The sequence below is a fragment of the Caenorhabditis remanei genome, chromosome II (assembly GCF_010183535.1).
Source record: "Caenorhabditis remanei strain PX506 chromosome II, whole genome shotgun sequence".
Taxonomy (NCBI): Eukaryota; Metazoa; Nematoda; class Chromadorea; order Rhabditida; family Rhabditidae; genus Caenorhabditis; species Caenorhabditis remanei.
This window is the reverse complement of record NC_071329.1, coordinates 11,637,416-11,650,700: the sequence shown is the minus strand read 5'-3', so window position 1 is coordinate 11,650,700 and position 13,285 is coordinate 11,637,416. Positions and strand designations below refer to the sequence as shown.

General features: G+C 37.5%; 3 protein-coding genes across 3 annotated transcripts; all 3 read right to left on the bottom strand.

Moving 5' to 3' along the window:
- Positions 1 to 1,659: 1,659 nt before the first annotated feature.
- On the bottom strand, positions 1,660 to 3,307 carry GCK72_006177 (uncharacterized protein; the record flags this gene model as incomplete). Its single annotated transcript, XM_053725509.1, has 4 exons — positions 1,660 to 1,927; positions 2,106 to 2,571; positions 2,647 to 2,782; positions 3,188 to 3,307. 4 exons carry the CDS (start codon positions 3,305 to 3,307, stop codon positions 1,660 to 1,662), a joined length of 990 nt encoding a protein of 329 aa, XP_053589703.1.
- An 804-nt stretch (positions 3,308 to 4,111) lies between these two features.
- Positions 4,112 to 11,020, bottom strand: GCK72_006176 (uncharacterized protein; the record flags this gene model as incomplete). Its single annotated transcript, XM_053725508.1, has 4 exons — positions 4,112 to 4,204; positions 5,375 to 5,498; positions 7,774 to 7,947; positions 10,923 to 11,020. 4 exons carry the CDS (start codon positions 11,018 to 11,020, stop codon positions 4,112 to 4,114), a joined length of 489 nt encoding a protein of 162 aa, XP_053589702.1.
- A 584-nt stretch (positions 11,021 to 11,604) lies between these two features.
- Positions 11,605 to 13,267, bottom strand: GCK72_006175 (uncharacterized protein; the record flags this gene model as incomplete). The annotated part of the gene is made up of 5 exons (XM_003113586.2): positions 11,605 to 11,684; positions 11,736 to 12,586; positions 12,633 to 12,880; positions 12,931 to 13,041; positions 13,196 to 13,267. 5 exons carry the CDS (start codon positions 13,265 to 13,267, stop codon positions 11,605 to 11,607), a joined length of 1,362 nt encoding a protein of 453 aa, XP_003113634.2.
- Between the last annotated feature and the right edge of the window lie 18 nt (positions 13,268 to 13,285).

The following is a 13,285-nucleotide window of genomic DNA, read 5'->3' as shown; positions in this document are numbered from 1 at the left end:
CGGTGGTGAATATCTAGTAAGTTTAGTGTTCACCCACTTCTTTTACAACATTTTCTGTATTTTGATCCGTTGCTCTCATTATTTTTTGGAATTCGTAAAATAAAGATGTGTTGCTTCATACTTGCGAAAGCTAGAAAAATAGAAAAGAAGGTCAATAACACTCGAGGGACCGAAAGCCACAGATAGCAAAATCATGATTTATGAGGGTCGGAAAAAGAAAAGAAACCGACTAGTAGGGGGACTCAAAACTTCTTTGTTGAGGCCATTTGTGTCAAAATATCTTGAGGAAGAAATTCAAAGATGTCCTTTACTAATCCTATCAAGGAACATTCCAATCTAGACGAGACCAAAAGGGAGAAGTCCTAATGGCAATCACACACTACTCGCCGCCCGTCTGTCATCTAATCCGCTTTCTCTTGAAGTGCTCCATCCGTTCGCCTGATTGCGCCACTAATTCGTTGCATAGACGTTCGGCAACTTGCTACGAAAATATGGAAGACGAAAGTAGTTGTCGATTGGAATAGAGAGCCGATTAAATTATACTAACTTCGTATTCTGAATTTGCTTATCCGGGCCGGGATTTCCACACATTCACGTAAAGCTTATGGAACGAATGAGTATTCTATCGTGATGAAATTTCACAGAAGTTTTGACTTGAAGTTAATTTAAAACCTTCCGAAGAAAAGTTTGTTATTTGAAAGAAACTAATTGAAGCAATCGACAAAAATACAAATTCCATAAAAATTATGTATCAGAATGGACTTTTTGAGTTTAATAGAATTGCTTTCAATAAAATAGTTTCATTGTGCGCCATAGCTGGGTCGGTCTTGAAATGCAAGAGATTTTTCGCTGTTTTTTCCGAATCGGAGACAGCGGATGATCATCCTTGTTCTGGAACTGTTCATATCCCTACCAGCCATTTGAGCGGTACGAAAAAAAATTTGGTGGATGCATGTCCATGTCTTGTGTTGTTTGAAGTGTGCGTTTCATTCATCTAATGTTTTGCTCTAATTGCAGTCACAGATTCATTTAATACAGTCATACACATATTCAGGGTCACAAAATGAATTTGGACGATATATGTAGCCAGATTACTCAATGCCGAATCTCTCAGACGACTCATGAAACGGCTTCTCGGCCCAATTCTATGTATATTGTCAGGATCGAGCAACATCAGGAGTCTCACAGTTACAAAAAAGACCACCAATACATGAGAGTGAGGTCTGAGGACGCAACCGTTCTTCAGACAGCCAAGGAGAAGATGAACTTTTTAACTTGTCACTAGATCATCTTTTTTCTATTTCCACCCTTGGTTCCCACCCCACTGTTCTAGTCATCATTATAGTTTTTGTGTAATAAAATGCTGCAGCTTCTTTTTAAAAACACATTAATCCATTGTTTTGAATGCATATCTTCATGGTTTATCATTTATCAATTTATTCAGAAAAGTGGATATCAATTTATGATTGCTACAACTGAAGAGTGCGATGAAAGCCGCAGTATCTGGAATTAAAAAGAGACAGAGAGGGAGAGAGAGACGAATAAAAAACATTGGGTTCCGACGGCAAGAAAGATATATGTACCTTCTTTTAGGAATTAGAGGAAATATATGAGAGTTAAGAAAGTTGCCGAAAATATCACAGTGGTTCAGAGAAACATTTACGAGCTTTTGAGCTTGCCGAGAAGATCGATGTATTGAGCGCTTTGAAGGAAGCGAACGTATGGATCGTTGCGAAGAACTTGTTCGACGTGTTTGATGGCTTCATCGAAGAGTGAAATGTCGATGTGATTGTCATGAATGCGACGTTCGATGACCTGGCGAACACCGAATGGAAGGAAAACTTCATTTGCAGTTCCTTCGGCCAAATAGGTCGAGAGAATCACTCGTCCGAGATTGTTCATTGCATTGGCCTTATGACGGCTTGATCTGAAATTTTAAATGTATGAATAATCAAATAACAACCCGTCATTACAATTCAAAAACTTTTGAAGTATGTAATTTATGAACTTTTAGAATCGAAAACTTTTGAGATAATCAAAGTGCACTTTTTTTTAAATTTTAAAAGTCCAAACCCAAAGATTAAGGAAATGTTGAATTCTTTTACCTGAACTCGACGACAGCTTCCCAGAAGCGAAGGTTCTCTTCCGCGTGGATTGAACGCAAGAAGATGCGGAAGTGATGACGTCCGACGTGATTACCGAGAAGGCTCTCGAAGCTTTGAGCCCATTTCTCGGCGTAATTACGTGGAAGGAGTTCCTCCAAGTACTGGAGATAGAGCTCCGAACGACGGAAACGTGGGAACTGGTCGTTCTCGAGAAGACGTTTGACTTCTTTGATTGCTGGAGCGAACTCTTCCATATCGAGAGTTTCACTGGCAACTGCATTACGCAATGACTTCATTGAGCTTGATGACAAGTTGATGGATGCTTGATATGTTTCAAGAATCTCCTTGGCGAATGCCACTTTCTCATCACCACTTTTCATTTTCTTGAGCTTATCCATTGCCTCGAGGAACGAGAGATTCTCTTCAGCGAGTGATTGAAAGAGGAAGACACGAAATAATTGTTTACCTGAAACAGGAAATAAGAAGTGAAAAGGTTACGAAGACTCTCCTATATTCAATGTACTAGTATCGTTCTCCTCACCTTTCTCATCATTGAGAACATTAGCACAATTGCCAGCTGCCCAACTCGCAGCACGTGGGTATTCAACACCCTCAGTTGTTGGCATTGGAGGCTGTTCACGGTTGACTTTCTCCTTTCCGTCGAACATTCCGGCAATCTGATGAAAAAGAACATTGACAGTCGAAAATTTTCAGTTATCAATTGAAAATTCAATAGTTGAACTGACAAAAGAACTATCTAACTAACCGACGATGGCATTTTTTTCAACATGCTTCTGAAGAATGTGCAGGTTGAAGATATAGGTGAGAAGTGAAAAGTGAAAAGTAAAGAAGAAGAAGATGAAGTGATGAGGACTGAACAAAAACGGATTAAATGCGGGGAGCTGGATAGATAGAAGATTCCAATTCTATTCAGGTTTTGACACAATAGTCAAGTGATTATCTTCAAGAAGAAGAAGAAGAAGATAAGAGGAAAAATAAGAAAGTGGGGCGTGGTGAGAAAAGATTATAGAAATGTGCAGATATCAATATATCACAAATATGTCATTTTATAAATAACCTACCGGTTTATTCGGATCTGTTGGAGGTATGTTATTGACTGATGGTTGACGAATAAGTGATTTAGATCTAGTGATACGCTCAGCCGATCCACGGCTAGTCCCATTCGAATTCGACCTGCTCATCGCTATCTACTGAGCTTCGAATGAGCTTCGAATGAGAGAAACTTGTCGATTGTAAATGAAAAGAAGAAGACGACGAAGAAGATTCGAAGCGTTGCTCGGGGAAACGGCCACGGCTTTGTGCTTCTAGTTTTCAAGTTGGCGTCGTCTCGTCGAGTATGATAATAATTACTACGAGAAGAGTGAAGAGGAGAAGACTGAGAGCTTTTTAGAAGAAGAAGAAGAAGTAGGAGGCTCTTGTCTCTGACTTGTTTTCGATTCCCCTGATATTCTTCTCCGACTGATTGCAACTATCACATGCTTTTTCGGTGAAGAAAACAAGAAATGTTTTCGATTTTGAATATGAAGATAGTACAACACCTCAATTAGATTTGACAACCAGTAAATGCACTTTTAACACTTTTTGAGATATGTAGTATGGAATCTGAGCATATATGTATAATTCCAGTTCCTTGTACCTGTCCGATAATTATACTTCTGATAAGAAGAAGGAAGTGGATCTTACGTCTAGACGCCTTCCAATAAAACATTGGGAACAAGACCAACTGATTTGATATTTCATAGTAATCATCATAATGACTCATTGAAACGAAATTGAACTTTTTTGAAATGTGAAACTCCTGTGGCTCATATTCAGCAAGGCAAAATTGTTTATGCCAAGATGATGTCATTTCACAATCGAAAGCTTCCTCTAGATTCAAGACTAGCTTGCAGCGAGAGGGGAAATTCAGATGACCAAGAATGACTTCTTGAATCATATAACTTTTTGTGCAAAGAGTACTGTAGGCCACTTCAGATCATCCGGAATTATTTACAGCCAATTCGTCGTGCAGTGTAGTTGAACGGTAGATTCATTCTATTGTGAAAGTAGTAAAGCTTTTCGATTCCTTCCACTATCTTCTTAAATGAGTTAATGGAAATGAGGTAAATCACACTTGTCTGCATAGTTTATCTCCTCAAACTATGATAATACAGCTTTCTGAACTCGTCATAGATTCAAACAGTTAAAAATCATTGCTTTGTGAAAAATTATGCACCTTCCTTCACTTGAAACTGAATTCACAGAATTCGCAATTGTCGATCCATTTGATTTTAATTCAAGTGTGTAAATTTCAATTATATTCAGATTTGGTTCATATAATCCTTCTTTTTTTCAACGAACAATTCGTCACGTCACCGTATTCCGAATTCTCAAGTATGGAGCTTTTCATCGATATATGTGGCATAATCGAATCTCTCCCGATGTGAAATCAACGTCCTTGGGAAAAATGGATTTCTCGGACAGGTGTATCTTATTCCGACTACATTCTATCATGAAAACCGAATACATTGTCGAATGACTGGATGGGAAACGACACGATGGAGTTATCGAATGAGATTAACCTCTATATTTGAGACGGAAGAAGAAGAAAAAAACTTCTAGTCGAATTCCAACCCAATTGATTCTTTTGAAAAAATCATGTTCTTAAATAACAATAAGGGATATACTTAATACCGCAGAATTCGAGTTTTCGAGCAGTAAATTACCGGGTTGCTGAAATTTGGTTCTCTAATTTCACATAAACACATTGCTGTTTGGCCTTTGAGGTTTCTAAATAATCACTTCGTTAATGATATCTTTAAAGAAGTACGGAATCATGCAGTGATGGACATATTACAAACAAAGTTGGAGCAAAAAAAAGATGAAGAATAAGAATACCATGCTTTGAGAATAAAAAAGATCAGACATAACAGAAAATGGCTTGATCAGGTGAATGTGAATAATCGAGGATTGAGAAGGTAAGACGAAAAATAAGACTGCGCAAAGCGACAAATAAGAAAAAAGGCGACGGAGCAAAAGACGGCGATAACGACTTCATGCAGGTGCCTTCTGGACGACGACAACGACATCGTTGAATCTTGGAGAAAGTGGAGAGAAATAGTGTGAGTAATCATAGAGACACAGAACTGACTCCGACTCTTGGCGTGAGAGAAATTGGACAAGAAATTGGATTGAAGTCGATGATAGGATCACAAACAACATGAGATTGAGTGGGATTGTTGTGTGGGAAAAAGTGAAAAGAGACTTACAAAGTAGATGGATCCAGCAGATGGAGTTGGAGATGTTGCAGCTGATTTCGTGATTGGAACTTGAAGAGTAACATCATTCGAATGAGAGTTGTTTGAATTTACCGAAGCAGAACGGGACTTTCGCCTGAAATTATGAAAGGATAAGACAGTGTTAAAAATGTTAATTTCAGTTTTCCATTCTCTAAACTTCTGTAAATGTTGCCTTCACTGTCAGAATGTGAAAGTTTGCAATTTCTCTCATAGAAAAAGGAACTAGAGTAATTTTACTGTGGACTTTTATTTCCTAGTTCGTATACATAGATTATCTACTAAGTTTCTGACATTTGTCTCGTGTCATAATCCTCTTCACAGATTTCTTTCATACCCGAATTGAATAAATCAGAATTTGGCTAAGATATTTGTGTTCTGCAATTTTAACTTTCTTCAGTTCTTTCCACACTTTGTAAAGTTGGGTCATTGTAGTAATCAGTCAGTGACCATCAATCGGAAAACTATTTCTTGGATAGTTTCCCAATTAGTTTTGTTTTCCTGATTTTTTGAAAGAAAACTTGTGTGGTCTTCATCAGGAAATTCGAAAAACTTTTGAAGTTGACAAGAACTTACAGACTTTTTGGTATTTCTTGAATATATTTTATATTTCTTAAATTGAACAACTCAGCCTGAAAACGTAAAGAGCCAAAATTGTTTTCTTTGACACTTTCTTTAGGCCACTTTCAGAAAAAGTAGCATTGAAAATCTCCATTTTCCAGAAATTTTTAAAAATGTGGATAACTTCGTTTCGCAACTTTTTCTCGATACCATGGAAATTGAAGTGCAACTATGAAAGGAATGTTCGATTGCATGACCTACCCTCGAGTTTTGTTGTAGTTCGATGTATTCTAATTTATGCTCAAAGTTTGACTGTTTTCATCAGAAATATAGATATTTAGTTATTAAACTATATTCCATACAGTAACGTTAAGTGTATTGTCAATATCTAGAACACCGATTTTGTAATTGACAATATTTTGTGGAATTCACTCCAATTGACCTCTTCGAATAATAAATATCTCGCTAGAAGTCTTCTTCTCCTATAAAATAGTTGACCACTACAAAAATCCATCTTGTCAAAGGAAGACGAGGTTTTTCACTTTTTCTTTGTATTCGTTACCTCTAATATTATTGCGTACTCAACACCTAATTAATTCTCTGAAAGTGATTCCTTATCATTTTTTTTTGAACCCGAGTCCAACGGGTTTCGTCTTGAACCCTAAAACGACAATTTTTGTGTTTTGAGCCACTACAATAAGAATACGGTGCACTCTAAAATGATCAGGAAGATTCTGATTATGAACAATCTATTTCGAATATTCAGAAGGGAGGAATTAGTTCAATGATCACAACTATCACTTTACTGAATGTGTGGTATTTTGAGTTCAAAAATTTCCCAATTTGGGTGTTGAAGACTTCGTCGTTCTGTATACTTCTGTATACTTTTAGGGATAGGAGTTCAAGTATTCCGAACTCTTCCATTTTTCCTTTTTTTTCCAATCCATGTCCAAAACTCGTACATCCCTTTAATGTTTTCCATCTTTCGCTTTGAGCAAAATTTTCGATTACCAAAAGAAGAATCTCTATGACAACGCTTCCTAAATGATAAGGTTTGCATCCGGATGACGTTATGGACGCGTGATCTTTTCTTGTTTTTCATAGAAAAAGTTCATGGTAATTGATGGTTTGGAGAAGAGAAGAAAAGGTTATGGGCGTGGCTTCGGAGTTTTCTGCTCTGTAGGTCTTGCAGATATTGTAAACAAAAGGGGTTTCACTGTCCAGATTCCTCTGGAAATTATCTGACTTCTGAACATTGATGGTTCGGATTGATTCAAATCCCGAAGGTATGGAGATCATGCTTCTAGGAGCAATTAGTAGTTCGAAAACAATATCAAAATAACTGTTTTCAACTTTGGAAACTATAAAAACCAGATAACAAACAACTATGATGTTAGATATACTGACTGAGAACAAGGAAAAACGAGAAAAACAAAAAAAGCTAAGGGATGTTTTTCGTATACTGAAGCGTAGGCTGCAGCTGACAACTGTTTCCTTTTCAGACTTGTACTAGGTTATTGTATCTCTGAGATGAATTTCAATTCCTCCTTCACTTGTTTCAACATGGGATCTTTTCTTTTAAACGAGGTAATTATCACCTGATAGAGTGTTCGTGGAGTAAGTTAGAATCCATAACTTTCAGTGCTCTGGAAGGATCGAGATGATAGAGGAAACGAAGATAATGAAGGAAGGAAGAAGTCAAAATGTTAACGAATCACCTGATGTTTTAGTTTCTGCACCAATGACTTTAAGAAACGAAAAACATCAGAAAAGTGCTTCGTAGGTAGTGAAAAGGCCACATGTATACTCACCCGGGAATTCGGAGTTCATTGTGGTCTTCATCCGATGCAAGGTCGTAGAACTCATCACGCTGAACCGTGATATCTGATTTACTGCCTGAACGCCGAATATTGATATCGGAGAGACGACGAACGGTAGGCTCAATGATGAGCGAGTTGATTAGGATACAGGGTGAAAGTGACCTGCTGCACTTTCGAGAGGAAACTTTTTGGCTTCCTCTCGTTTTTGTTGTGGACGACGTTCGAGGTCTAATTGTCTTCCTGGTGGCCGAGTCGATGGAGGTGTCGGTGGCACTCGACAGTTTTAACTGTAGTGATAAAAACTATATTCAAAAGAAGATAAAAAAGAGAGTGGATGAGGGAGAAAACGGTCAAGTAATGAACGAAAATTTCTTATACTCTTCTATTTTTTACTTTCAGTTTTGTGTTTCGTATGAAATGAAGGCGTGGTTTGTCGTTTTCCGATTCGTGATTAGGCTCTTGATGATAATGGGGAGGTGAAGAGGAGTTAGAAAAGAAGAGAATGCGAGCAGGCGATAAGCAGAAATGAGGAAAAAAAGAGTTGTGTGGTTGAGATAGAGATGAAAAGAAGAAGCTCTGAGAGCACAGTGTGAGAATACATGTGAACAAAGTTGGGAAGTGTTTAGAGGCGGAGTGAAGCGAAAAATGGGCGGAGCATTTTCTGTAGTGTGACTGTGACTTTTGGGAGAAAATTTGCAACGAAAAACGAAAAATTTTTGCGCTACTGACGTCAATGCTCGAAGATTCTGCGCTAATTATTACTTTCATTCTTCTAAACTTTACGAAACTTTGAATTTCTATTTTGAAACGGATATTTAGAGCCAGAATTCGGTAAAATCTAAATCTAAAAGTTCAAGCAAACAGCAAAAAAGGAAAGTTTGATTGCACTTGTAAAAGTCTAGACAACTTTTTTCGAGGTGCTCCGATCAATTAGAATAAAAAAGGTGTTCATGTTTTGACTCATTGAAATAACAAGCGGGTGTTCGATCAAAATTCAAAATATTCAACTGTCAAAAACTTGTAGAATCACGTCAGAATACACGTCAACGAAATGGCTTCATCAGCACGCTCATTACCCATATATTCACCTATTTCCGCATCAAAACGCACGACGTCGTCTTCTTCAGGCCAAAATCTCCGTAAATGGCATCATATCCGGTCACTTTTTTAATCCGCCTATTTACTTAAAAGGTGGCTGAGAAGTAGGTAGTCCAGTGGTCTATGAATACAACGTCACAACTCAGATCATTTCGATTCAAGATTAATTTCATTTTCAGACTCATTTGGATTAGAAACGAATGAATGTACTCTTTTGTTTCCTTGCATTCCAAAACTCTTTCAAGGATTAGGTTTAGAAATATTCTGAAAATGTCTCCCGGGGTTTTTCCCAAAAAGTATCAGCAGATTGCTACCCGTTGTGACGTTAAAATTGAATGTGAACAATCTCAAAGTCAAAAATTCTTGTTCTGTTTCATCAGAACGTTTGTACTTGCACTTTAAGACGAATTGTATTGCAGATTTGATCGGGTTCCATGTATCCAGACATAATCCGTTTCAGTCGGAATATGCCACAGATACAGAAAATGTACTTTTCTTACCGAAACGAATATTCGCACCGGGCATATTTGTAGCTGAATACAATCCGATACTGGGGTACGGTAGATTGGAAAAGTGATGACAGACTAACGATGGAAGAGAGGAAACGGAATAAGGAAGAAGGTTATTCACTCTTAAAAAACCAAGGCTTCCGGTGGGCTTTCAGATAACGCCAGTGTTTTTCTCTCGCTACAGTAACCCATTTCTTCAAATGTCATCTTCCGAACGATCAGCTAAGCCCACACACAAACACCAATTTCAGTAAAATACTGAAAAACTTGCGTCATAAATATGTGTATGAAATAGAGGAAAGATGATAACAATGTATAATGAGAAATGGGACATCTCGTGAAAACCGGCTAAAAATAGGAATCGAGTGTGACGAAAATAGTCGTCAAGTTGGTTCTCTCGAATTATCAATAACAGATATTCTATTGACGCACAATTGGTGATTAGGGACCGGAATCCCAATGGGATGCTCTCGTGGCCGGATAGAAGGAAACACATGATTCCAGAAGCTGGTTGATAACAAAACAAATGAGGAACTAATTAGGAAGAAGGAGACGAAGAGAGACAGAAGACGGAAGATGAAGTTTCGAGAGTTGGGGATGATTTCATCGGCAGGTTATGGAGTAAACAAATGTTATGCGAGCATATATTTTCATGAATAATCAGTTCTTCTGGTATGGAGTACTGTACCTACAGTATCCGTAAGCTAGAAAAGGGATATCGAGAAGCCTAGAATTATCCAGAAGATTCAAGAGTGTATGTTCATATCAAAACTTCATAGATAAAAACAGTTTCAAAAGGATGGCTTAATTTTATCAAATCTGATTATGTATTGCTTTTTTGTGTCAGATATCATCTTTTAAGTTTTCATAGTTTTTTGTTGAAAATCTATAAGAGCATTTTAATACTTCAGGAGGAAATCCGTATGAGCCTTCCATTTTATTAGCTGCTGTCTAAAATGCGGGCAAAAAACAATACGGTTGGACCCAAGAGAAACAGAAATTAGTTTTTTTAATGAGTCATCGGTTTTTTTAGTAGACGATTGAAGTTTTGGATGATAATTCATCAGAGACACTTATGAATATTCATTTTTTTAATTCTTACAAGTACCATTTCTCAGAATGTCAGAAAATAATAGAAACGAAAACAGGAACTCGTTTTAAATGATGCAAGGAATGCACTAAAGAACTGAAATCTTTGAAATAGTTAGTAACGACAAATTGTTATATGCGAACAGATTTGTCGTTAAAGAGTCTCGGATAAAAAACTGTTCAGAAAGGAATTAACTCGTAAGTAAAGAGATATATTTAACCCGAAACTAGATGTTTCATAACGGTCTAAAATTATTCGTACCCAATTAAACTATCAATGTTTTCGAAGGATCCCAATAGTTTCCCGTAATCATTGATTGTGAACTAACACTGAAGAAGCACTGAGGCCCTGATATTTTAAAGTAACAATTTCCAGTTTGATCAGTTCAGAAACTTCTTACTTTTTTGATGAGCATCAATTATATATCTCTAAAAACAACTCACCTCTCATGATCCGACTCATCCGATTCCGAAACATTGATGTCAACTTCCTGGGTTTCATCCGAAAAATCAGGAGTTTCCGCCTTATAAGAACGCCACATATTCCTGAAATTATTCTATGAATGAGAGAAAAATAAGAATAAAAATGCCTTGTGTTAGTTGTCTTCGTCTTCTGATTCCTTTTATATCCTGAATTTGTATCTGTCGTATCGGGATTACGGTAATCACGAGAAGGAAGAAGGCGCTTGGCACGAGGTATCCAATTTTTCGTATTTCAGGAGGTTGAATCTCTCGAATCCACCCACAAGGAACAACAAAGACTACTATGCACTCTCATTCAATGGAGAAAAAAGGAAAAAAACGAAGGCGTCAAATCCAGATAGGAATCTGTCTGCGTCTAGCATTTCCTAACTCTCTCATTTTGGCTTCTTGAGAAAACCGCAAATTGTGTGAGTAACCATGGAAATTTTCCATCCAAGCCCTCAACGTCGTACGACATCGGTGGCTATTTACTGACACTTCAAAATAATGTTGATGCATATCAGAATAGAAAAAGAAAATTAGAAATTATGCTTGATGCCAGCAGATGTCAACAAAATCGTAGAAGTTTATTTTCTAAATTAGTGAGTATAAATAATGATAAATTAAATGAGAGTATGCGAGATCATTGCTTTATTGAAATTCTTTATTGCGGACGAGGAACCTCGTATCCTTTCGATGCTGCTACCCAAGCAGGATTCAGAAGAACATCCAGCTGGCTTATATCTGTAATATCTATTCACATTCGAAAGTAGCAATATAAATGTGTCAACAAACCATTCGGCAGTTTCCTTTCAGCTTCTGGATTCTCTATTTCTGGTGGAACAGGTATATACCATAATGGCCCGGATTCCAAATTTTTTGTCGGTTTCATCATATTACAATCTTCCTCATCCGAGCTGGCTAGAAATTCTTCTGGTCTGACATTAACTACATCGATGAAATCATCGTCCCCGTCTTGGTTCTTGTTGTTCATATCGTCATCTGCATCTTCGTCCTCCATATCGAATTCACCTTCTTTCTCAACGTACTTTTCATTTTCTTCCAATTCTTGAAATTCTGGAGCAAATGCAGACCAGTTTTCGACATGTGCTTGTGTCCATAACGATACTGCTCCTTGCGCGATAGACAAAATGATGGGTCGAGTGGGATGCCATTGGGCATCAAGAAGAGCTTCTCCTTTGTTACCATGCAAGATTTTGATGAGTGATCCGGTGTTACTCTCCCATATATACAAAGAATGAGCTTTAGTCGATGCTCCACATACATACAATCCATCGCTATCCGTACAAACATTTTTCCAAGCCGCCTTGTTAACCATATCAAGAACTTTATACTTTGCTTCAACCACTTGACCTTTTTGATGAATCAGATCTTCAAGTTCATATGTTCGAATAACTCTGTCCTGTGTGTTCGTTATGATGAATCGACTTTTCATTGGAACGATGATTTGTCTAATTTGTTGAACTGTGTTTTGCTTACACCATGCTACACATCTCAGTGTTTCCGAATTGTAAATGATCAGTTTTCCTTTTCCCGTTCCAGCGATGATGTACTTTCCTTTCCTATCATAAGATACACAGCTCACCACTTCATCTGTGTTACCAGGCGTATCATTCGTCAATACCCTGAAACCGAATTTTTAGAATTTGATTAGTTGTCTCTTCAGCCTACTTTTGGAGCCGTGGGGAAAATTGCTCAAGTGTGGGCTGATAGTTCACTTGAAGTACAATGGCTTTGTTGTCGTTTCGTGGATGAAACATTGCAAATGTCACCATGTTCGAGAATCGGATTCTGTGTAGTAGAGTTCCAGCAAGCACATCGAAAACAGCTATAGAATTGTCGGCGGAGCTGGTGAGCAATTTCCGACCGTCTCGTGACCATGACAAGGAACTCACCGGAAGAGCATGAGCGGAGAATGTCTAAAAATTATTAAAATCAGAGTTGACAGCAAATTAATAATTAAACATACTCTAGCTATGTTTTTCGTGATGAAGTCGACGACAAAAACTCTTCCATCTGTACAGCCTACAGCAACAACGCTTCCCCATCGATTGAATTTGCAACAATTTGCAGATGCATTCTAAAAAATTTAATTGTTTATGAATTTCATTTTGGACTCATAATAAACAAACTCATTCTTTTTTGAGTTTATTAGAAGACATTCAAAGTTGCCGAAAAGAGAACAACGTGTTATTCGTGCCAGAAATGTTTAAAAAAAGGTTTATTATCAGTACCTGTAGATCGAGCTGTCCTTCGAGTTCTTCGGGAAATTGAGCGCCGTAATTTCTGTCGAGAATTTCGGCCATTTCTGAAAAATGTTGTGT